Here is a 24,254-nt window from a genome sequence, read left to right as displayed (position 1 = left end):
GCTGGCTGGTACTGGTTTTTGTGAGAGAAAAATACTGTTGGCTGATTGAATAAGCCTGGCTGAAATCAACAAACGAACAGGGTGACTATTTAACTGCTACTATTTGTATGCTAACAGCCCACTTGCACAACTTGATTGATGTTGTTAAATGTCTTAATCATATTCAGATGATGCCTGCTTTCTTTAAAGTTATTTTTTAAAAGTTATGATGTGTATTGAGATTATAAAATTAGGAGTAGGTGACAATGAGGCACGTTATGTCCTTTGTGGGCCTTTATTGATCGACATTTTTTTTTTGTTAAAAGAAGCTAGACTACGAGATTGTTACTAAAGCCATTCTTGGCCCTGGTTTAGTTCCATCCTAACTTTCAAAAAGTTGCTATAATATCTGTCACATCGAATGTTTGCGGCCTGTGCATGGAGCATTAAATGTAGACGAAAAGAAAAACTAATTGCACAGTTTGGTGGGAAATTGCGAGACGAACGTTTTGAGCCTAATTAGTCCATGTTTGAACACTATTTGCCAAATAAAAACGAACGTGCTATAGTAACCCCAAAATCCAAATTCCTATAACTAAACACAGCCTTGGTGGAAGTTCAGAGATGTCTCACATGGGAAAAAATGATGAGTTATCAAGAAATTTATGAATAGATAAAATGGAGTAGGTTTTGTTGAGGAAGACTTGACTCAACAAAACCTAAGAGATTTTTGTTACCTAAGAGGTTTTTGTCGAGGAAGACTTGACTCAACTTGATTGTTACCTAAGAGATTTTTGTGTCGATAGCAGTCAGCCAAGGCTCCACGTCCGTCCATCAATTGTTTCGATGAACAATTGCTAGCAGTCAGTCAAGGGTGGCTGGCTGCCGGCCATGTGACCTCGTCCCCCTGGCCCTGGCCCTCCATTATTGCCAACGTCGACGCGACCACACGCACAGGACGAGCACTGGAGAGCGGCGTGCTACCAAACCATTCTACGAGTAGATGGTATAGGCGACAAAATAAAGGTCATAATAAGTGCACGGGACCGCGATCGACGGGGAATCGTCGAAAGGAGATTTCTCATGCTTTAACTATATAGGAGCACGAGTTACCAAAGAGAGCTCTCAGCTTGTCCACGCCCTACCATTGTGTGTTCTCGATAACTCTGCTGAGCGCTCGCTCCAATGGCTGAGCTAGCGGCCAGCCTGGTGGTCGCCCCACTGGTGTCCCTGCTGAAGGAGAAGGTGTATGTCCAGCTCGCTCCTGGACCAATACAACGTGATGGAAGGCAGGGAGAAGCACCAAAAGACCCTCATGCGCTGGCTGCCTGCTATCCTCGACATCATCGGCGACGCCGAATTTCTAGGAAAAAAAACATTAAGATTTAGGGTGTCAAATTAGTATCATTAAATTTATAATAAAATATATTTTTATAAGGTGTTCATTTTATTTCATAGATGTTATTTTTTTCTATAAAGTTAGTTAAATTTACTGGCACGGATTTTAGGAATTGATTTATCTGGTGACGGGGAAGGGAGTAGGATACAACAATCAATCAAGATGCCATGTTTCTTATAGTATGGATAGCGCATAATTAATCATCTGCCACTTGATTATGATCAATCAAAAGAACGGTAAACTAGTCAGGTAACGAAGGCTAGGCCCCACTGCTTTGTTGGTCTTAGCGCTAACCATGTGATGGGGTACTCGTTTTCCACTCAGGGCGGCTGAAGAAGATGTTTTCTAATCTTTTTTTGTTATTTCTAATTGCTGAATGAACATGCTCTCTAATGGCTAGCTGTGACTATATGTTATTAGGATACAACAATCAATCAAGATGCTCTGCACCCGCAAAAAAAAATCAAGATGCCCTGCTACGTCAGGTCCAAAAGGATTCCCAGTGCTGAGCTGTTGCGAGCTGGAAGATGCCCTGCACCCGAGAATAAAAAAATCAAGATGCCCTGCCGACGGGCTGAGCTAAATGTGTACATCCACTTGGCCCCAAGCTAGGATGTCGAGATGCAAGGAACCCCTTTATTTTCCTCAAAAGTGGTCGGGCGCTTTCCCAGACTACCATTCCTTCTCCGCTCAGCCATTGTGTTCCCCTTCGTGCTCTGAGCGTGTGTTCTCGGAGAGATCTGAGTGCTCCATTGGCTGAACTAGCGGCCAGCCTGGTGGTTGGGCCGCTGGTGTCCCTGCTGAAGAAGGTGTCCAGCTCTCTCCTGGACCAGTACAACGTGATGGAGGGCATGGAGAAGCAGCACGAGATCCTCAAGCGCAGGCTGCCTGCCATCCTCGACATCATGGCCGATGCCGAGAAGCAGGCGTGTCGCCGAGGAGGAGTAAAGGCATGGCTTGAGAAGCTCAAGACAGTGGTGTACGAGGCGAACGACGTCTTTGACGAGTTCGAGTACGAGGCGCTCCGCCGTCGAGCCAAGAAGAATGGGCACATCACCAAGCTCAGCATGGCTGGAGTAAAACTCTTCCCTACTCACAACCGTGTCGCATTCCGTAGCAGGATGGGAAACAAGCTTAGCAGCATTGTTGAGGCCATCAAGGTCCTTGTGGAGGAAATGAAAGATTTTGGATTCGACAAGTTTCAGCTCGAGGCACCAGCATGGAACAGGTGGCGTGAGATGGATTCCGTTATCGTTGATCCTGAAAACATTGTTAGTAGATCTAGAGAAAGGGAGAGGAAGAAAATTATTGAGGTATTGCTCAACCATCAAGCTTGCAGTGGTGATCTCTTAGTTCTTCCCATCGTTGGAATGGGAGGATTGGGCAAGACCACCCTCACTCAACTCATCTACAACGACCCTCAGGTCAAGGAGCATTTCCAGCTACTAAAGTGGGTGTGTGTCTCAGATGATTTTAATGTCTGTAATCTTGCCAACAAGGTATGTAATGCTTCGGAGACAAACCTGGAGGAGGCACTCAACAAGCTTCAGGAACATCTTAGGGGAAAGAGGTATTATTGCTGGAGCTTATTATTGCTAACTCAACTCTTACCTTCTATCAAGCTTTTATGTTTTATTTATTGCTAACTCAACAAGCTTTTATTACTGAACACTCGGTACGTCATGTCATGTATTGTGTACCCCTATGTAATATTTAGATGACATAAGTTTGTGCGTGGGTTGTAAAATAAAGTAGACAGGTCTAATTATCTCAGTCATGTTTTTTTTTTGGCATAGTCACATGTAAGAAATATTTACTACTGTGTTCTATCACTATGCAATCCCATAAAAGTACAGCATGGTTCCAAAATGGAAGCTTGAATTATTGACCAAGAACATTATATAGCCACCCCACCCCACGCACATCCAAACATGGCATTAGCTCTAACTAATCTTTTTCTAGAGGTCTGCAGTCTATATAACAACTTCCATTGCAACATAGGCTCTATGCTTGATTTAGGGCCATGCACAAAGAAAGGTACGTACTAACAGAAAAAATGTTCCTGATAGGTATCTTCTTGTATTGGATGACGTATGGAATAAGGATGTTGACAAATGGGGAAAGTTGAAGGCATGTCTTAATCAAGGCGGTGTTGGTAGTGCCATATTGACGACGACTCGTGATAAAGAAATAGCTGAATTCATGGGTACAGTAGCTAACAACTCATCATGGAAAAATAAATACCATGATGTGGCAATTTTGGACATAGACTTCATACATGAAATTATTGAAACAAGAGCTTTCGGTTTGCAGAAGACTAAGCCAGAGGAGCTAGTTAAGTTGGTTGGCCCGATTGCAGAGAGATGTGTTGGATCTCCATTGGCAGCCAAAGCATTGGGGTCTGTATTGTGTAACAAGACCACTAAGGAAGAATGGGAGGACATATTACATCGAAGTAGGATATGCGATCACGAGACCGGGATTTTACCTATACTCAAGCTCAGCTATAATGACTTGTCAACTGACATGAAGCAATGCTTTGCCTTTTGTGCTATGTATCCAAAGGATTATCAAATTGATGTTGAAGAGCTTATCCAACTATGGATGACCAATGGTTATATCTCAGATCAAAACAAGGTATCTGCTGAAACCATGGGTAAACGGATTGTCAATGAGATGGTTTCAAGGTCATTCTTCCAGTATGAGGAGCAAAGAAGGATTGGGTGTAGTTCTACAACTTTTGTGAAGATCCATGACCTCATGCATGATGTAGCACTTTCTGCTTCAGAGAAGGAGTGTGTTTGTATAATTGATGAATTTATTGAAAGTGGTGAGTTGCTTCCTAGTGCTGCCCGCCATATACTTTTTGAAACAATCATGGACAAAAAGAAATTAAATTTTTTATTTGGTACTACGAAGGGGAAATTTCCACCTATACAAACAATGATGTATGAAAGATCTCATTATTACCATCAAGATCTACTGCATCATTTATCAAAATTTAGTTCTCTCCGAGCACTTTCTATGCCAGTATATCAAGGGCTCATTTGTCAATAAAACCAAAGCACTTGTGCCACCTTAGGTACCTTGAACTCTCATATAATGATGGCATCGAAGCACTTCCAGATGATATAAGCATCCTATATAGTCTCCAGACACTAAAACTTTCTTACTGCAGCAGTCTCAAAAGACTTCCTGAGCAAATGAAGCACATGAGTAGCCTTCGTCATCTCTACACAGATGGGTGCATGAAGCTGGAGTGCATGCCTCCAGAGCTTGGACGAATCACCTCGCTTCGAACCATTACATGGTTTGTAGTGGGAAGTGGCTTGAATTGTAGCAGTCTTGGAGAGCTAAAGGATTTAAATATTTGTGGTTCATTAATGCTAAAGCAGCTCGAAAATGTGACAGTGAGAAGAAATGCAAAAGCAGCCAACCTTGAGAATAAGAAGTAACTGAGACAATTGTCACTATGGTGGACAAGTGGCAAGGAGGTGGAACAGCAATGTCATGAGGTGCTAGAGAGTCTTGAAGCTCATGATAGACTGCTGGCTCTAGAAATATATTCCTACCAAGGCACCAGTTTCCCATCATGGATGGGTATGTTGAAAAACATGGTTAAGCTTTGGTTATCTAATTGTAGTAAAGTGGATCAGCTTCCTGAATTGGAACAGCTAGCAGAACTACAAGTTCTTCATTTGGAAGGATTGGGAAAATTGCAATTCCTGTGTAGCAGCTGTACATCCTCCACATTTGGAAAGCTTAAGGATCTTAAGCTAGTTAATCTTCAGGTTTTTGATAGATTTTGGGAGGCAACACATGGAGGCACCGTAGCCTTTCCTCAGCTTGAGATATTGCACATTGAAGGCTGTAAAAATTTGGTAGCATTACCAGAAGCATCGGTGCTCAGAGAACAGTATGGTGGTGGAGATTATACAGTGGCCCGCTCAGTATTTCCAGAACTGAAGAAGCTCAATTTGGAAGATTTATATAGCTTTGAGAGATGGGAGTCTGCCCTTGAAATTGAAGAAGAACATGCACTGTTCCCTTTGCTTGAGTTTGTTGTTATCAAGAAATGCCCAAAGTTAACAACTCTGCCTAGGGCAGCAAAGGTCAAAGAACTGGTTTTGCATGAAGCAAATCGACAGATTTCTCTAGGAGGAATCAGAAATATGACGTCACTGTCCAGTTTGTCTTTGAAGGGCGTCAAGCTGGATGATAAGGAGGAATGGGACCATCCGTCGTCTGTGGTAGATATGAAACTATTCAGCTGCAGTTTGTTCTTCCAACCACGTGCACTAGCACTGTGGGTTTGCTATGGGCAGCTGCAGGATCTGACAATTGAAATATGCGATGAGCTTGTGTACTGGCCGGAGAAAGTATTCCAAAGCTTGATTTCCTTGCGGAGGCTACGGATTAGCCATTGCGATAATCTAATTGGATACGCAGCGGCAAATGCTCCTGACCAGGAAACATCAGGAAGGAGCCAACTTTTGCCCCATCTTGAGTATCTTGGCATATATGGCAGTGTGGAAGTCTGGTAGAGGTAAGCTCAGGAAACATCAAGACGATGAATGTTGAAGGAGAAGCTGAATCAAGAGGCTAGTAGTACCGATGACGTGGCGGCATCCACACCTGTTGAGGAGAAGCTGTCACCATCGGCGGACCCGGATAAGCTCCTTCCATCATCTTTAGAATCTCTAAAAATATGCCGCTGTCACGGGTTGTTAGAGGTTGCCAATCTTCCCTCGTCCCTCAGGCGAATAGGTATTATTGATTGCTCGAAACTACGCTTCATATCAGGCCAGCTGGATGCACTCAAAAGCGTAGAAATTATGGTCTGTCCAGAGTTGCGGTCACTAGAATCATTATGCATCATAGATCTCTCAGCACTGGAAGACCTCCTTCTGTGTGGCTGCAAAAGCCTGGCATCCTTGCCCAGTGGGCCAGAACCACAAGAATACTCATGTCTTCGTCGGCTTATAATTTTGGGGTGCCCAGGTATAAAATCGCTCCCTTCAGCTCTGCAGCAGCGACTGGACAGCGGCTTCGAGAATACGTATCTAGATTCTCGTCTTGAAGGTACGCACCAATCTTTCCCGTATGGTGCATGCATAAATCTTGTGTTTGCATGCCGGCCCTGTCCATTTTTTGTTTGGTGGACACGCCGCCATATATACATGTTTGCCCTGTCATTTCAAATCTCAGCGCTTACTACGTGCTAATTTTGACCGAAGTAGCAGATGTATGTATTTGAAATCTTATTGGATTTCGACGATTCTTTTGACATCTATATATCGCTCTTGTGTTCTCCATGGTTGCCTGGGCATCTCTACCTCTCTGCTGCTCGCTTTATCCTTTTAGCATTTTTCCCTAGAGTTTTCATATACACATGGACTCTCTGCTCCCACTTCCCACACCATGGGTTGAATTGTGTGTTTAGAATTGGACCAAATGTATATAGACTGTTGACAACTGAAAAGCAGAGTCGAACCGGATTATTAGCATATATATACTCCTATTTTGAAGTTTTATTGGGCGAGCTTTGATGATTTCTTTATATATATAATTAATTAACAGGTCGCTTTCCACGGCTGCTTGGGCGTCTCTGCTCCTCGCTCTTAGGCCACTGACTGACATCCAATGGAGGAGGAGGAGGAGGAGGAGCAACAGCAGCAACTCGTCACCGTCACCAGCAATGAATCCAGCAGAAAGAAGGACGTACACGCCAAAGCTGAAACTTCCCTCATCTGCAACTGCAATGCAAGGGTAACTAGACACCATGAGTACATCATAGCATAGGAGAACGAAGCGACCCTGAGCAACGGTCTGCTCTGCAGATGAGATGTGTACCATACATAGAAATATAGAATTATTCTTTGTGAGTCAAGGAATTACTGTTACTATTATATCCATCGATCCCGTTGTTTTTACTGTCGGAGTTAGAGTGAGATCGACAACACAGAGTTCCAAAGCAGGAGGAGATTTATTTATACTCAGTTTCATTGGTGCCTTTATTATTGGTTTTATTATATATACACAGCTCATGATAAGCTAAGCACATGCATCTCTGTGATGTGACTCTGATGTAGTCGCGGCAAATATGCATGCTTTGGTGAGGAGTTTGGATTGGTGGTTTCTCTTCCTATGCTGCTGAATGAAAAAGCTGTGTAGGATGCTTTTGCGCTTGCATGTGGACTCAAAAAGCTGAACATGGATGCGGCAGGCTCAGGCAGGCAGGAGGCTGCTTCTGCTTCCAATGGGTTTCCTTCCATTTCAACGTCACAAGTAATAATTCCCATGGGTTTCCTGCAGGCAGCCTCCAATGCAACCGCGATGGTTGCCAGGCCTAATATAAAGTCGTAAGAATATGTCTCATTTCTCTTGAAGAAAAAATATATAAATTCCTTACCGGGCCTCTTGCTCCGCGGGTGCCGACGACCATGCCTGGCACGCCAAATAATAATTGGGAGCGCCCGTTGAGGGGATGCACATGTTGCGCTAACTAGCTTGCTAAATTGTTTTAAATTTCTCTATATGGATGCTTTAAGTGATCGATGTAAAAGAAATCTTTTTTTTGAAGGTAAAAGAAATTTCGCATATATCATAGCAAGAAATGATATAATCATGAGCAATATGATATGATTGCTACACATCTCTAACTAGTCCCATATTCATAGCAAGAATCAAGTCCATTCCTCCTATGCGGGGCATTAAAAAACAAAACCTAGATAAAATGGCTACAGGTGGTAGGCGAGGCGGTGCAACTCCGCCTAACGCCTCCATCCTCTTTTTAGAAAAGGCGAGGCCTACACACACGATTTGAAAAATGGACTACTTGTCCTAGCTTATATATTTGCATAAAAAGAACTCAACATTTCCTATTCGTTCTATTGTTTTAATGCACTTGTTGCAAAATCTAAAATATCATAAGATGTAAGAGCATCTCCAAGAGTTTCCAAAATCCACTCCCAATGTTTTTTTTGCAAGATTGAATAAAACTGCTCTCCAACGACAACTCCCTGTCTCAAGTCCCAATCTTTCCGCACCTGGGAAAATCGACCAAATCGCGGGGAAATATACAAGCACGTATATATCGACCGGCCAATCTAGAGGTGGTAGGACGGGTTTTTAATGCAAATGTGCAAGAGAGAAAGAAAATATAAAAGTGGTTAGGGTGATTTGGAAATGGTTCGTGCAGGATTCCTGATGCAAAATTGTATTTTATATTTTAGGAGCGAGATTTTGTAAAAATATTGGAGAAATTAAACTTAACAAATGTGCTCCCAACTTTTTTTATCTACTTGGAAAACTCGTTGATTTACCAATTGCTTTTTTAGGAACTATATTGGAGATGCTCTAACTTCATGCAAAACACGTGGTGTAAGCCTAGTATACGTAATACCTTTAGCTCTTGAACTTTATAGATTCATTTCCTGTGTACGATATATTAACTTTATATGTCGGTACTTACTTCTAAGATGAGCAATTCTCTATTCTAATTATTCCCAGGATTCTTCTAATTAATATGAAACCTTTATAATAACAATACATTAACTTTATATGGTGGTATTATTGGTTCACTAGCGGGCTCTTACTTCACGGGAGCACCCTACCACTATATCATACACTAGCATGTGGCAAGCGTAGGATGCTATCCTTTTATATTATTTTTTTTACGAATCTTGTATTGAAAATTTCGATGTCTAAATGAGTTTAGATGAAGCTAGCTTGAACCTAAGAGCTTTAGATCTTGTCCAGCAACTTTGGTATAGAGCAGGTCTCCATTCGAGATCGTTTGAAAAATTTCGATTAATCTAAGGATTCAAAACATATACTTGGGACCCTAAAAAAGCTGAACATGTGGCCCCCAGACGGATGCTTTTGCATTTGCATGGAGTCAAAAAGCTGAACATGGATGCCGCAGGCTCAGGCAGGTGAGTCAAGCAACGCATATGATCGGATCGGAGTAGTAATAAAAATAAAAATAGAACATGAGGAGGGACTCATTCGGTGGTTTTGGGGGACTTGGGGTGATCGAGCCCACGCGACAGTCCCTTGGCATCAATTAAAATCGCTGGCAGCGTGGCATACGCGACTCCTAAGAGATTTTTGTGTCGATAGCAGTCAGCCAAGGCTCCACGTCCCTCCATCAATTGTTTTGATGAACAATTGATAGCAGTCAGTCAAGGGTGGCTGAGTGTTCTCGACAACTCTGCTGAGCGCTGAGCGCTCCAGTGGCTGAACTAGTGGCCAGCCTGGTGGTCGCCCCGCTGGTGTCCCTGCTGAAGGAGAAGGTGTATGTCCAGCTCGCACCTGGACCAGTACAACGTGATGGAAGGCAGGGAGAAGCACCAAGAACCTCATGCGCGGCATCATCGGCGACGCCGAATTTGTAGAAAAAAACGTTAAGATTTATGGTGTCAAATTAGTATCATTAGATTTATCATAAAATATATTTTTATAAGGTGTTTATTTTATTTCACAGATGTTATTATTTTTTTCTATAAAGTTAAAAAAGTTTGACTGGCACGAATTATAGGAATTGATTTATTTGATGACGGGGAAGGGAGCAGGATACAACAATCAATCAAGATGCCATGTTTCTTATAGTATGAATAGCGGATAATTAATCATCTGCCACTTGATTATGAACAATCAAAAGAACGGTAAACTAGTCAGGTAACGATGGCTAGGCCCCACTGCTTTGTTGGTCTTAGCGCTAACCATGTGATGGGGTCCTTGTTGTCCACTCAGGGCGGCTGAAGAAGATGTTTTCTAATCTTTTTTGTTATTTCTAATTGCTGAATGAACATGCTCTCTAATGGCTAGCTGTGACTATATGTTATTAGGATACAACAATCAATCAAGATGCTCTGCACCCGCAAAAAAAAAAAAAAAAAATCAAGATGCCTGCCGACGGGCTGAGCTAAATGTTTACTATTACTCCATCAGGTCCAAAAAAGATTCCCAGTGCTGAGCCGTTGCGATTTTCCGATTTTCCGTGGACTATGCTTACCGTATGGCAACCCAGATCTACCAGCCGTACTTTTTGTCTATGTGGCTGTGTACATCCACTTGGCCACTTGGCCCCAAGGTAGGATGTCGAGATGCAAGGAACCCCTTTATTTTCCTCAAAAGTGGCCATTGTGTTCCCAGACTACCATTCCTTCTCCGCTCAGCCGTTGTGTTCCCCTTTGTGCTCTGAGCGTGCGTTCTCGGGAGATCTGAGTGCTCCAATGGCTGAACTAGCGGCCAGCCTGGTGGTTGGGCCGCTGGTGTCCCTGCTGAAGGACAAGGTGTCCAGCTCTCTCCTGGACCAGTACAACTTGATGGAGGGCATGGAGAAGCAGCACAAGATCCTCAAGCGCAAGCTGCCTGCCATCCTCGACGTCATGGCTGATGCTGAGAAGCAGGCGTCTCGCCGAGGAGGAGTAAAGGCATGGCTTGAGGAGCTCAAGACGGTGGCGTACGAGGCGAACAGCGTCTTTGACGAGTTCGAGTACGAGGCGCTCCGCCGTCGAGCCAAGAAGAATGGGCACATCACCAAGCTCAGCATGGCTGGAGTAAAACTCTTCCCTACTCACAACCGTGTCGCATTCCGTATCAGGATGGGAAACAAGCTTAGCAGCATTGTTGAGGCCATCAAGGTCCTTGTGGAGGAAATGAAAGATTTTGGATTCGACAAGCTTCAGCCCGAAGCACCAGCATGGCAGGAGTGGCGTCAGACAGATTCCATTATCGTCGACCCCGAAAATATTGTTAGCAGATCTAGAGATAAGGAGAGGGAGAAAATTATTGAGGTATTGCTCAGCCATCAAGCTAGCAGTGGTGATCTCTTAGTTCTTCCCATCGTTGGAATGGGAGGATTGGGCAAGACCACCCTCGCTCAACTCATCTACAATGACCCTCGAGTCCAGGAGCATTTCCAACTTCTAAATTGGGTATGTGTCTCAGATGATTTCGATGTCCGCAATCTTGCCATCAAGATATGTGATTGTGATGCTTCGAAGACAACCCTTGAGAAGGCACTCAACAAGCTTCAGGAACATCTTAGGGGAAAGAGGTATTATTGCTAGAGCTTATTATTGCTAACTCAACTCTCACCTTCTATCATGCTTTTATGTTTTATTTATTCTTGCTGAACAATACCCTTATGTAATATTTAGATAACATAAGTTTGTGCGTGGGTTGTAAAATAAAGTAGACATGTCTAATTATCTCAGTCATGTTTTTTTGGCATAGTCACATGTAAGAAATATTTACTACTGTCTTCTACCACTATGCAATCCCATAAAAGTACGTGCAGCATGGTTCCAAAATGGAAGCTTGAATTATTAACCAAGAACATTATATAGCCACCCCAACCCACGCATATCCAAACATGACATTAGCTCTAACTAATTTTTTTCTAGAGGTCTACAGTCTATATAACAACTTCCATTGCAACATAGGCTCTATGCTTGATATAGGACCATGCACATAGAAAGGTACTAACAGAAAAAAAATGTTCCTAATAGGTATCTTCTTGTATTGGATGACGTATGGAATAAGGATGTTGACAAATGGGGAAAGTTGAAGGCATGTCTTAATCAAGGCGGTGTCGGTAGTGCCATATTGACGACGACTCGTGATAAAGAAATAGCTGAATTCATGGGTACAGTAGCATGGAAAAATAAATACCATGATGTGGCAATTTTGGACATAGAATTCATACATGAAATTATTGAAACAAGAGCTTTCAGTTTGCAGAAGACTAAGCCAGAGGAGCTAGTTAAGTTGGTTGGCTCTATTGTAGAGAGATGTGTTGGATCTCCATTGGCAGCCAAAGCATTGGGGTCTGTATTGCGTAACAAGACCACTAAGGAAGAATGGGAGGACATATTACATCGAAGCAGGATATGCGATGATGAGACCGGGATTTTACCTATACTCAAGCTAAGCTATAATGACTTGCCAACTGACATGAAGCAATGCTTTGCCTTTTGTGCTATGTATCCAAAGGATTATCAAATTGATGTTGAAGAGCTTATCCAACTATGGATGGCCAATGGTTATATCTCAGATCAAAACAAGGTACCTGCTGAAACCATGGGTAAACGGATTGTCAATGAGATGGTTTCAAGGTCATTCTTCCAGTATGAGGAGCAAAGAATGATTGGGTATAGTTCTACAACTTTTGTGAAGATCCATGACCTCATGCATGATGTTGCACTTTCTGCTTCAGAGAAGGAGTGTGTTTGTATAACTGATGAATTTATTGAAAGTGGTGAGTTGCTTCCTAGTGCTGCTCGGCATATATTTCAAAGAAGCACAAACAAAAAGGATTTAAACTTTTTATTTGGTACTACGAGGGGAATGTTTCCACCTATACAAACAATGATATTTGATAGATCTCATTATTTCCATCAAGATGTGCCACATTCATCAAAATTTAGTTCTCTCCGAGCACTTTCTATGCCAAGACCACTTTTTATGCCAAGACCAAAGGCTCATTTGTCAATAAAACCAAAGCACCTGTGCCACCTTAGGTACCTTGATCTCTCAAGTAATGAAATCGAAGCACTTCCAGATGATATAAGCATCCTATATAGTCTCCAGACACTAAAACTTTCTAACTGCAGCAGTCTCAAAAGACTTCCTGAGCAAATGAAGCACATGAGTAGCCTTTGTCATCTCTACACAGATGGGTGCACGAAGCTAGAGTGCATGCCTCCAGAGTTTGGACGAATCACCTCGCTTCGAACAATTACATGGTTTGTAGTGGGAAGTGGCTTGAATTGTAGCAGTCTTGGAGAGCTAAAGGATTTAAATGTTGGTGGTTCATTAATGCTAAAGCAGCTCGAAAATGTGACAGTGAGAAGAAATGCAAAAGCAGCCAACCTTGAGAATAAGAAGGAACTGAGACAACTGTCACTAGAGTGGACAAGTGGTAAGGAGGATGAACAACAATGTCATGAGGTGCTACAGAGTCTCGAAGCTCATGATGGACTGCTGGCTCTAGAAATATATTCCTACCAAGGCACCAGTTTCCCATCATGGATGGGTATGTTGAAAAACATGGTTGAGCTTCGGTTATCTAATTGTAGTAAAGCGGATCAGCTTCCTGAATTGGAACAGCTAGCAGAACTACAAGTCCTTCATTTGGAAGGATTGGGAAAATTGCAATTCCTGTGTAGCAGCTGTACATCCTCCACATTTGGAAAGCTTAAGGATCTTAAGCTACTTAATCTTCAGGTTTTTGATAGATTTTGGGAGGTAACACATGGAGGCACCGTAATATTTCCTCAGCTTGAGATATTGCACATTGAAGGCTGTAAAAATTTGGCAGCATTACCAGAAGCATCGGTGCTCAGAGAACCGTATGGTGGTGGAGATTATACAGCGGCCCGCTCTGCATTTCCAGCACTGAAGAAGCTCAGACTGGAAGATTTAAATAGCTTTGAGAGATGGGATACTGCCATTGAAATTGAAGAAGAACATGCACTGTTCCCTTTGCTTGAGATTGTTGGTATCGAGAAATGCCCAAAGTTAACAACTCTACCTAGAGCACCAAAGGTCAAAGAACTGGTTATGCATGAAGCAAATCAACAGATTTCTCTAGGAGGAATCAGATGTATGATGTCATTGTCCAGTTTGTCTTTGAAGGGCGTCAAGCTGGATGATAAGGAGAAATGGGAGCATCCGTCGTCTGTGGTAGATATGGAACTATACAGCTGCAGTTTGTTCTTCCAACCACGTGCACTAGCACTGTGGGTTTGCTATGGGCAGCTGCAGGATCTGACAATAAGGAGCTGTGATGAGCTTGTGTACTGGCCGGAGAAAGTATTCCAAAGCTTGATTTCCTTGCGGAGGATATGGATTCAGAACTGCAATAATCTAATTGGATACGCAGCGGCAAATGCTCCTGACCAGGAAACATCAGGAAGGAGCCAACTTTTGCCCCATATAGAGTCTGTGGAAATATATTCGTGTGGAAGTCTGGTAGAGGTCTTCAACTCTCCTGCTCTCAAGAGGATGGAAGTTATAGGATGTTGTAAGCTTGAGTCCCTATACGGCAGGCAACAGTTGAATCAAGAGGCTAGTAGTACCCATGACGTGGCGGCATCCACACCTGTTGAGGAGAAGCTCGTTCCATCATCTTTAGAATCTCTAAGAATAATGCGCTGTGACGGGTTGTCAGTGGTTGTTAATCTCCCCTCGTCCCTCAGGGAAATAGATATTCAAAATTGCTCCAAACTACGATTCATATCAGGCCAGCTGGATGCACTCAAAAAGCTGCGAATTTACAACTGCCCAGAGTTGCGGTCACTAGAATCATTATGCATCACAGATCTCTCAGCACTGGAAGACCTCTATCTGTACAATTGCAAAAGCCTGTCATCCTTGCCCAGTGGGCCAGAACCACACGAATACTCATCTCTTCGTCAGCTTATAATTTGGAGGTGCCCAGGTATAAAATCGCTCCCTTCGGCTCTGCAGCAGCGACTGGAGAGCGGCCTCGTGGGAGCTACGTATCTAGATTCTCGTCTTGAAGGTACGCACCAATCTTTCCCGTATATGGTGCATGCATAAATCCTGTGTTTGCATGCCAGCCCTGTCCATTTTTTGTTTGGTGGACACGCCGCCATATATACATGTTTGCCCTGTCATTTCACATCTCAGCGCTTACTATGTCTATGTGCTAATTTTGACCGAAGCAGCAGATATATGTATTTTTGAAATCTTATTGAATTTCGACGATTCTTTGACATATATATATCGCTCTTGTGTTCTCCATGGCTGCCTGGGCATCTCTACCTCTCTGCTGCTCGCTTCATCCTTTGAGCAATTTTCCCTAGAGTTTTCATATACGCATGGACTCTCTATTCCCACTTCCCACACCATAAGTTGAATTGTGTGTTTAGAATTGGACCAAATGTATACAGGCTGTTGACTACTTGGAAGCAAAGTTACGACCGAATTAGCATATGTTAAAAGCTTTAATTGATGAGTTTTTTTAATTAACAGATCGCTCTCCACGGCTGCTTGGTGGGCGTCTCTGCTCCTGGCTTTAATTTCTCCGCGACTTGGTCGGCCTTGGGTGAAGAGTGAAGGCCACACCCCAAATGCCGCCTTCTCCACTGACTGACATCCAATGGAGGAGGAGGCCGGAGATGCAACAGCAGCAACTCGTCACCGTCACCAGCAATGAATCCAGCAGAAAGAAGAACGTACACGCCCAAGCTGAAACTTCCCTCATCTGCAACTGCAATGCAAGGGTAAAAAGCAAGAACTAGACACCATGAGTACATCATAGCATAGGAGAACGAAGCGACCCAGAGCAACGTCTGCTCTGCAGGAGGCTACATCCGTGAGATCATAGATTATTAGATTCGTTGGCTATTCTTTGTGAGTCAAGGAATTACTGTTACTATTATAATCAGAGTTCACGAAGCAGGAGGAGATTTATTTATGAAGCGCCGTTTATTTATAATCAATTTCATTGGTGCCTTTATTATTGGTTTTATTATATATACACAGCTCATGATAAGCTAAGCACATGCATCTCTGTGATGTGACTCTGATGTAGTCGCGGCAAATATGCATGCTTTGGTGAAGAGTTTGGATTGGTGGTTTCTCTTGCTATGCTGCTGATTGAAAAAGCTGTGTAGGATGCTTTTGCGCTTGCATGTGGACTCAAAAAGCTGAACATGGATGCGGCAGCCAGGAGGCTGCTTCTGCTTCCAATGGGTTTCCTTCCATTGCAACGACACGAGTAATAATTCCCAAGGTTTCCTGCAGGCCGCCTCCAACACAACCGCGATGGTTGCCGGGCCTAATATAAAGTTGTAAGAATGTGGCCTATTTCTCTTGAAGAAAAAATAAATAAATTCCTTACCAGGCCCCTTGCTCCGCAGGTGCCGACGACCATGCCTGGCACGCGCTGGTATGGGGAGCGGCGCCTGGGGACGTAACGAGCATGTTGCATCCTGTGCACGTGTCAACACAGGTGGGAAGCGAGGCGGTAGGCGAGGGGGTGCAACTCTACCTAACGCCTCCATCCTCTTTTTAGAAAAGGCGAGGCCTACACACACGAGTTGAAAAATGGACTACTTGTCCTAGCTTATATATTTGCATAAAAAGAACTCAACATTTCCTATTTGTTCTATTGTTTTAATGCACATGTTGCAAAATCTAAAATATCATAAGATGTAAGAGCATCTCCAAGAGTTTCCAAAATCCACTTCCAATGTTTTTTTTTTTTGCAAGATTGAATAAAACTGCCCTCCAACAACAACTCCCTATCTCAACTCCCAATCTTTCCGCACTTAGAAAAATCGACTAAATCACGGGGAAATATACAAGCACGTATATATCGACTGGCCAATCTAGACGTGGTAGAGCGGGTTTTCAATGCAAATATGCAAGAGAGAAAGAAAATATAAAAGTGGTTAGGGTGATTTGGTAAATCAACGAGTTTTCCTGATGAAAAATTGTATTCTATATTTTAGACGCGAGATATTGTAAAATATTGGAGAAATTAAACTTAACAAATGTGCTCCCAACTTTTTTTTATCTACTTGGAAAACTCATTGATTTACCAATTGCTTTTTTAGGAACTATATTGGAGATGCTCTGGCTTCATGCAAAACACGCAGTGTAAGCCTAGTACGTAATACCTTTAGCTCTTGAACTTTATAGATTCATTTCCTGTGTACGATATATTAACTTTATATGTCATTATTGACTTCTAAGATGAACAATTCTCTATTCTAATTATTCCTAGGATTCTTCTAATTAATATGAAACCTTTATGTCCTACAACTAAAAAGAACAAAGTGTGGACATTTTTTGGTGCGGCATTTGTTTTGATTCGTCCGTCTGCCCACTCCTGCAATCCCACGACATCTTAATTACTGATTGATCGAGCCATTCTCTTTGATTGAATATTGCCTGTCATGTGATAGAGGAATCATGGTAAAATAGGAAGTAGAAAATTATTGTGCTATCCATATACACATTGCATGTTTGCATGCACCAGCATACATGGCAACGAGCAAAAGGAAAGAGAATTAACACAGAAGGAAAGAGAATTAAGACAAAATGAACCTCTTTGTATTTCTGAGAACCTTGCCAAATCTGTCTACATTTAATTACTTCCTCTCTTTGCATTTGTAAAAGGGACAGCTTTTTCCTCCTTTCATTTGGTTTCACGCTCACGTGTTCCATCGCCCTCGCTTGCTGTTTCTTGCGTGAACCATAGTTGATGTCATATGTTTTCCATGGCTCAGCCTCCCAATCCCAAGAGAAGGTTCCTACATCTCCCTGACTGGAGATCCGGCCTACCAGAGGATCTCCTTGAGTCCATCGGGCAGCGTCTCGCGTCAGGCCACGACGAGGCGTCCTTCCGATCCGCTTGCTCCCCATGGCGCGCCGCCGTCCCGTTCACGACCTTCGGGTCGCTCCTGCCGCTCCCGTTCGACCTTGACTCTGACCGCGTTGGCTTCTACTGCGTCCCGGAGAAGGTCTTGTCCAAGACGCTGCCCGACGTGCGTGGCAAGGTGGCGTGCGACTCCTCGTGTGGGTGGCTGGCGCTCATGGACGAGGCGGCGTCCGTGACGCTGTTGAATCCATTCGCCGGTGCCCGTGCCCCCCGCATTGAACTCCCCCCAGCAGACGAACACGTCGCGGCGGCGTCCTCTTTGGAACGCGTGTCTAGGGTCCACGGCCGGTGGGTCCTCCATCCCACCAACGGCTATGGGGACGCGGAAGCCGCAGGCAGAGCCATCAAGCTAGAAGACATGAGGGACGTGTTCTTCCATGAGATAGTGCTCTCGACACCGCCCGACGCCACCGGCGCGAGTGCGTGGCCATGGCCATGCTTGGGTGCTCCACGGAGGTCGCGTTCTGTCGGGTTGGGGTCGACAGCGCATGGACGCTACTCAACACCAAACTGGAGTTCTCCGTGGGGTCCATCGTCCACTGCCAAGACATGTTCTTGGCGATCGACTGCACTAGAGAAATCTTCGTCTGCAGCAGCAACGCCACCGGCGCTACTCCAACCACGATGCTGCTGCCATCGCTGTCGCCACCTACAGGGCTCTGCGACCGAGCTACCTAGAATCAAATGGTGAGCTGCACATTGTGGGTGCCATGGTGAGCACGTTCCACGAGATACGAGCTTCACCTACAACAGCGCGATCTACAAGTGCAACCTCCACGACCGTACGCCGGAGTGGTCCAGGGTGAGGGACATCGGTGATCAGACACTGTTCGTGTCTAAACATTTCAATGAAAGCTTCAGTGAAACAAGTGTATCCAAGTACAAGGAGAACAAAATCTACATGTCTGAGCCATTGTATGGGGATCCATACGACTTGGTCCATCGACTGGAGATAGTTGATATTGCTGCCGGCACATTTGAAGTGAAGCCCGTCCAGAAAAAGATGCAGGGTTCCGAGGCTTTAGGTTGGATTTGACCCAATCTCTGGAAGCTCTAGAGTTTGTGAGCCTGCGACGCCGCGCATTCCGTGACTGTGTTAAATTCATAAACTTTGCTTTTTGGATTAAATGTCACTTTAACGTTGGTATTTGATTTAACAGTATTGTTATCTTATCGTGCGATCCGTGTGTTTTTAGTATAAATTGTTAGTTATCCCGTAGCAACGCACGGACACGCTACCTAGTAAAAACAATACATTAACTTTATATGGTGGTATTATTCGTTCACTAGCGGGCTCTTACTTCACGGGAGCACCCTACCACTATATCATACACTAGCATGTGGCAAGCGTAGGATGTTATCCTTTTATATTATTTTTTAGAATCTTGTTTTGAAAATTTCGATGTCTAAATGAGTTTAGATGAAACTAGCTTGAACCGCAGAGCTTTAGATCTTGTTGAGCACTGCAACTTTGGTAAAGAGCGGGTCTCCATTCGAGGACGTTTGAAAAATTCCGATTAATCTAAGGATTCAAAGCATACACTTGGGACCCTAAAAAAGCTGAACATGTGACCCCCAGACGGATGCTTTTGCATTTGCATGGACTCAAAAAGCTGAACATGGATGCCGCAGGCTCAGGCAGGTGAGTCAAGCAACGCATATATATGATCGGATCGGAGTAGTAATAAAAATAAAAATAGAACATGAGGAGGGACTCATACGGTGGTTTTGGGAGACTTGGGGTGATCGAGCCCACGCGACAGTCCCTTGGCCATCAATCAAAATCGCTGGCAGCGTGGCATACGCGACTCCTAAAAAGAGATTTTTGTGGCGATAGCAGTCAGCCAAGGCTCCACGTCCCTCCATCAATTGTTTTGATGAACAATTGATAGCAGTCAGTCAAGGGTGGCTGGCTGACGGCCATGTGACCTTGTCCCCCTGGCCCTGGCCCTGGCCCTTCATTATTGCCGACGTCGACGCGACCACACGCACAGGACGAGCACGAGAGAGCGGCGTGCTACCAACCCACTTGGAAGCAATAATTCCGAGTGGTTAGGTACATGTTCTTTTCGAGAGGGAATCGTCGAAAGGAGGTTGCATGTTTTAACTACGTGTCTGTTTAGTTCCCTTCCATTTTGCAAAAATTTTCAAGATTTAGGGCCATGCACCTAACCCCTATGTAATATTTAGATAACAACTTCCATTGCAACATAGGCTCTATGCTTGATTTAGGGCCATGCACAAAGAAAGGTACTAACAGAAAAAATGTTCCTAATAGGTACCTTCTTGTATTGGATGACGTATGGAATAAGGATGTTGACAAATGGGGAAAGTTGAAGGCATGTCTTAATCAAGACGGTGTCGGTAGTGCCATATTGACGACGACTCGTGATAAAGAAATAGCTGAATTCATGGGTACAGTAGCTAACAACTCATCATGGAAAAATAAATACCATGATGTGGCAATTTTGGACATAGAATTCATACATGAAATTATTGAAACAAGAGCTTTCGGTTTGCAGAAGACTAAGCCAGAGGAGCTAGTTAAGTTGGTTGGCCCGATTGCAGAGAGATGTGTTGGATCTCCATTGGCAGCCAAAGCATTGGGGTCTGTATTGTGTAACAAGACCACTAAGGAAGAATGGGAGGACATATTACATCGAAGCAGGATATGTGATGACGAGACCGGGATTTTACCTATACTCAAGCTCAGCTATAATGAATTGCCAACTGACATGAAGCAATGCTTTGCCTTTTGTGCTATGTATCCAAAGGATTATCAAATTGATGTTGAAGAGCTTATCCAACTGTGGATGGCCAATGGTTATATCTCAGATCAAAACAAGGTACCTGCTGAAACCATGGGTAAACGGATTGTCAATGAGATGGTTTCAAGGTCATTCTTCCAGTATGAGGAGCAAAGAAGGATTGGGTATAGTTCTACAACTTTTGTGAAGATCCATGACCTCATGCATGATGTTGCACTATCTGCTTCAGAAAAGGAGTGTGTTTGTATAACTGATGAATTCTTTCGAAGTGGTGACTTGCTTCCTGGTGCTGCCCGCCATATACTTTTTCAAACAAGCATGGGCAAAAAGAGATTAAATTTTTTATTTGGTACTATGAAGGAGAAGTTTCCACCTATACAAACAATGATGTTTCATAGATTTTATCAACGTGAAGATCTGCTGCATTTATCTAAATTTAGTTCTCTCCGAGCACTTTCTATGCCAGGATCAGGGGCTCATTTGTCAATAAAACCAAAGCACCTATGCCACCTTAGGTACCTTGATCTCTCAGATAATGATGCCATCGAAGCACTTCCAGATGATATAAGCATCCTATATAGTCTCCAGACACTAAAACTTTCTAACTGCAGCAGTCTCAAAAGACTTCCTGAGCAAATGAAGCACATGAGTAGCCTTCGTCATCTCTACACAGATGGGTGCACGAAGCTGGAGTGCATGCCTCCAGAGCTTGGACGAATCACCTCGCTTCGAACAATTACATGGTTTGTAGTGGGAAGTGGCTTGAATTGTAGCAGTCTTGGAGAGCTAAAGGATTTAAATATTGGTGGTTCATTAATGCTAAAGCAGCTCGAAAATGTGACAGTGAGAAGAAATGCAAAAGCAGCCAACCTTGAGAATAAGAAGGATCTGAGAAAACTGTCACTAGAGTGGACAAGTGGTAAGGAGGATGAACAACATTGTCATGAGGTGCTACAGAGTCTCGAAGCTCATGATGGACTGCTGGCTCTCCAAATATATTCGTACCAAGGCACCAGTTTCCCATCATGGATGGGTATGTTGAAAAACATGGTTGAGCTTCGGTTATTTAATTGTAGTAAAGTGGATCAGCTTCCTGAATTGGAACAGCTAGCAGAACTACAAGTCCTTCATTTGGAAGGATTGGGAAAATTGCAATTCCTGTGTAGCAGCTGTACATCCTCCACATTTGGAAAGCTTAAGGATCTTAAGCTAGTTAATCTTCAGGTTTTTGATAGATTTTGGGCGGCAACACAAGGAGGCACCGTAGCATTTCCTCAGCTTGAGATATTGCACATTGAAGGCTGTAAAAATTTGGCAGCATTACCAGAAGCATCGGTGCTCAGAGAACCGTATGGTGGTGGAGACTACACAGTGGCCCGGTCCGCCTTTCCAGAATTGAAGAAGCTCAGACTGGAAGATTTACGGCCTGTTCGCTGGTTGGTTTCTGGGCTGGTTTGGGTTGGTTTGGGCTGGTTTTATGTGAGAGGAAAACACTGTTGGTTGGCTGGTTTGGGCTGGTTGAAACCAACAAGCGAACAGGGTGTTAAATAGCTTTGAGAGATGGGAGGCTGCCCTTGAAATTGAAGAAGAACATGCACTATTCCCTTTGCTTGAGATTCTTGTTATCAAGAAATGCCCAAAGTTAACAACTCTGCCTAGGGCACCAAAGGTCAAAGAACTGGTTTTGCATGAAGCAAATCGACAGATTTCTCTAGGAGGAATCAGATATATGACGTCATTGTCCAGTTTGTCTTTGAAGGGCGTCAAGCTGGATGATAAGGAGGAATGGGACCATCCGTCGTCTGTGGTAGATATGAAACTATTCAGCTGCAGTTTGTTCTTCCAACCACGTGCACTAGCACTGTGGGTTTGCTTTGGGCAGCTGCAGAATCTGAGAATTCAGAGCTGTGATGAGCTTGTGTACTGGCCGGAGAAAGTATTCCAAAGCTTGATTTCCTTGCGGAGGCTACAGATTTGGAACTGCAATAATCTAATTGGATACGCGGCGGCAAATGCTCCTGACCAGGAAACATCAGGAAGGAGCCAACTTTTGCCCCATCTGGAGTCTCTAGAGATATGGTGGTGTGGAAGTCTGGTAGAGGTCTTCAACTCCCCTGCTCTCAAGACGATGGAAGTTTATAAATGTTGTAAGCTTGAGTCCCTATACGGCAGGCAACAGTTGAATCAAGAGGCTAGTAGTACCCATGACGTGGCAGCATCCACACCTGTTGAGGAGAAGCTGTCACCATCGGCGGACCCGGATAAGCTCCTTCCATCATCTCTAGAATCTCTAACAATAGACATCTGTGACGGGTTGTTAGAGGTTGCCAATCTTCCCTCGTCCCTGAGGGAAATAGATATTCAACTTTGCTCCAAACTACGGTTCATATCAGGCCAGCTGGATGCACTCAAAAGCGTAGTAATTATGGACTGCCCAGAGTTGCGGTCACTAGAATCATTATGCATCATAGATCTCTCAGCACTGGAATACCTCGATCTGGGCAGATGCAAAAGCCTGGCATCCTTGCCCAGTGGGCCAGAAGCACAAGAATACTTATCTCTTCGTTGGCTTACAATTAGGGGGTGCCCAGGTATAAAATCGCTCCCTTCAGCTCTGCAGCAGCGATTGGACAGCGGCCTCATGGAAACTACGGATCTAGATTTTCATCATAAAGGTACGCACCAGTCTTTCCCGTATGGTGCATTCATAAATCTTGTGTTTGCATGCCGGCCCTGTCCATTTTTTGTTTGGTGGACACGCCGCCATATATACATGTTTGCCCTGTCATTTCAAATCTCAGCGCTTACTATGTGCTAATTTTGACCGAAGCAGCAGATATATGTATTTTTGAAATCTTATTGGATTTCGACGATTCTTTGACATCTATATATCGCTCTTGTGTTCTCCATGGCTGCCTGGGCATCTCTACCTCTCTGCTGCTCGCTTTATCCTTCGAACATTTTTCCCTAGAGTTTTTATATACGCATGGACTCTCTGTTCCCACTTCCCACACCATGAGTTGAATTGTGTGTTTAGAATTGAACCAAATGTATACAGGCTGTTGACAACTGAAAAGCAGAGTCTAACCGGATTATTAGCATATTATATATATATACTCCTATTTGAAGTTTTATTGGGCGAGCTTTGATGATTTCTTTATATATATAATTAATTAACAGGTCACTTTCCACGGCTGCTTGGGCGTCTCTGCTCCTCGCTCTTAGGCCACTGACTGGCATCCAATGGAGGAGGAAGAGCAACAGCAGCAACTTCGTCACCGGCGATCCAGCAGCAGGACACGCACACGCTGAAGCTGAACCTTCCTCATCTGCAAGGCCAAAAGCAAGAACGAGAAGCGACGCAGGACAAGAATATGCTGTGTATCATATCATACATGCGTAGATTATTCGTTGGCTATTCTTTGTGTGCGTCAAGGAATTATTACTATTACTATTATATCGATAGATGCCGTCTTTTTTACTGTCAGAGTGAGAGTGAGAGTGAGAGTGAGATCGAGAACATAAGAGTTCCAAAACAGAAGGAGAGATTTATTTATGTAGCGCCATTTATTTATAATCAGATTTATTGGTGCCTTATTATTGCTTATATAAATAATCTGCATGAAAACAGCATTTCCGATTCTATTGTTTTGATGCACTTGTTGCAAAATCTAAAATATAT

General features: G+C 43.7%; 3 protein-coding genes across 6 annotated transcripts; all 3 read left to right on the top strand.

The window, feature by feature from the left end:
* Positions 1-1,913: 1,913 nt before the first annotated feature.
* Positions 1,914-7,439, top strand: LOC136484194 (putative disease resistance protein RGA4). Of its 4 annotated transcripts, none has more exons than XM_066481418.1 (4): positions 1,914-2,948; positions 3,448-4,208; positions 4,560-6,460; positions 6,959-7,439. In XM_066481418.1, the coding sequence occupies exons 1-3, from the start codon at positions 2,221-2,223 to the stop codon at positions 4,583-4,585; spliced, it is 1,515 nt and encodes a 504-aa protein (XP_066337515.1). In that variant the 5' UTR covers positions 1,914-2,220; the 3' UTR covers positions 4,586-6,460; positions 6,959-7,439. The 4 variants fall into 4 exon arrangements, with proteins under 4 accessions (XP_066337515.1, XP_066337514.1, XP_066337516.1 ...); XM_066481417.1 differs by having other exon boundaries at positions 4,557-6,460; XM_066481419.1 differs by lacking the exons at positions 4,560-6,460; positions 6,959-7,439 and having other exon boundaries at positions 1,916-2,948; positions 3,448-3,584; positions 3,692-3,809.
* Positions 7,440-10,345: 2,906 nt separating this feature from the next.
* LOC136484193 (putative disease resistance protein RGA4) lies at positions 10,346-15,985 on the top strand. Its single transcript, XM_066481414.1, has 3 exons — positions 10,346-11,444; positions 11,899-14,915; positions 15,389-15,985. The coding sequence occupies exons 1-3, from the start codon at positions 10,489-10,491 to the stop codon at positions 15,433-15,435; spliced, it is 4,020 nt and encodes a 1,339-aa protein (XP_066337511.1). The 5' UTR covers positions 10,346-10,488; the 3' UTR covers positions 15,436-15,985.
* A 1,658-nt stretch (positions 15,986-17,643) lies between these two features.
* Positions 17,644-24,037, top strand: LOC136480773 (putative disease resistance protein RGA4). Its single transcript, XM_066478230.1, has 4 exons — positions 17,644-18,223; positions 20,019-22,008; positions 22,112-23,247; positions 23,753-24,037. Exons 1-4 carry the CDS (start codon positions 17,644-17,646, stop codon positions 23,803-23,805), a joined length of 3,759 nt encoding a protein of 1,252 aa, XP_066334327.1. The 3' UTR covers positions 23,806-24,037.
* Positions 24,038-24,254: the final 217 nt, after the last annotated feature.

The sequence above is a fragment of the Miscanthus floridulus genome, chromosome 9 (assembly GCF_019320115.1).
Source record: "Miscanthus floridulus cultivar M001 chromosome 9, ASM1932011v1, whole genome shotgun sequence".
NCBI classification, from domain to species: Eukaryota; Viridiplantae; Streptophyta; class Magnoliopsida; order Poales; family Poaceae; genus Miscanthus; species Miscanthus floridulus.
This window is presented reverse-complemented; position numbering and strand designations above follow the sequence as displayed.

Bases quoted from the DNA above. Each gene is read 5' to 3' on its own strand.
- LOC136480773 (XM_066478230.1), top strand. From the start codon at position 17,644: ATGGCTCAGCCTCCCAATCCCAAGAGAAGGTTCCTACATCTCCCTGAC. The intron at 18,224-20,018 runs GTGCGTGGCCAT...ATTGCAACATAG, and splicing joins GCCCGACGCCACCGGCGCGA to GCTCTATGCTTGATTTAGGG. The intron at 22,009-22,111 runs GTTGGTTTCTGG...ACAAGCGAACAG, and splicing joins GATTTACGGCCTGTTCGCTG to GGTGTTAAATAGCTTTGAGA.
- LOC136484194 (XM_066481415.1), top strand. From the start codon at position 2,221: ATGGAGGGCATGGAGAAGCAGCACGAGATCCTCAAGCGCAGGCTGCCT. The intron at 2,949-3,447 runs GTATTATTGCTG...TGTTCCTGATAG, and splicing joins GAACATCTTAGGGGAAAGAG to GTATCTTCTTGTATTGGATG.
- LOC136484193 (XM_066481414.1), top strand. From the start codon at position 10,489: ATGCAAGGAACCCCTTTATTTTCCTCAAAAGTGGCCATTGTGTTCCCA. The intron at 11,445-11,898 runs GTATTATTGCTA...TGTTCCTAATAG, and splicing joins GAACATCTTAGGGGAAAGAG to GTATCTTCTTGTATTGGATG. The intron at 14,916-15,388 runs GTACGCACCAAT...TTTAATTAACAG, and splicing joins TCTAGATTCTCGTCTTGAAG to ATCGCTCTCCACGGCTGCTT.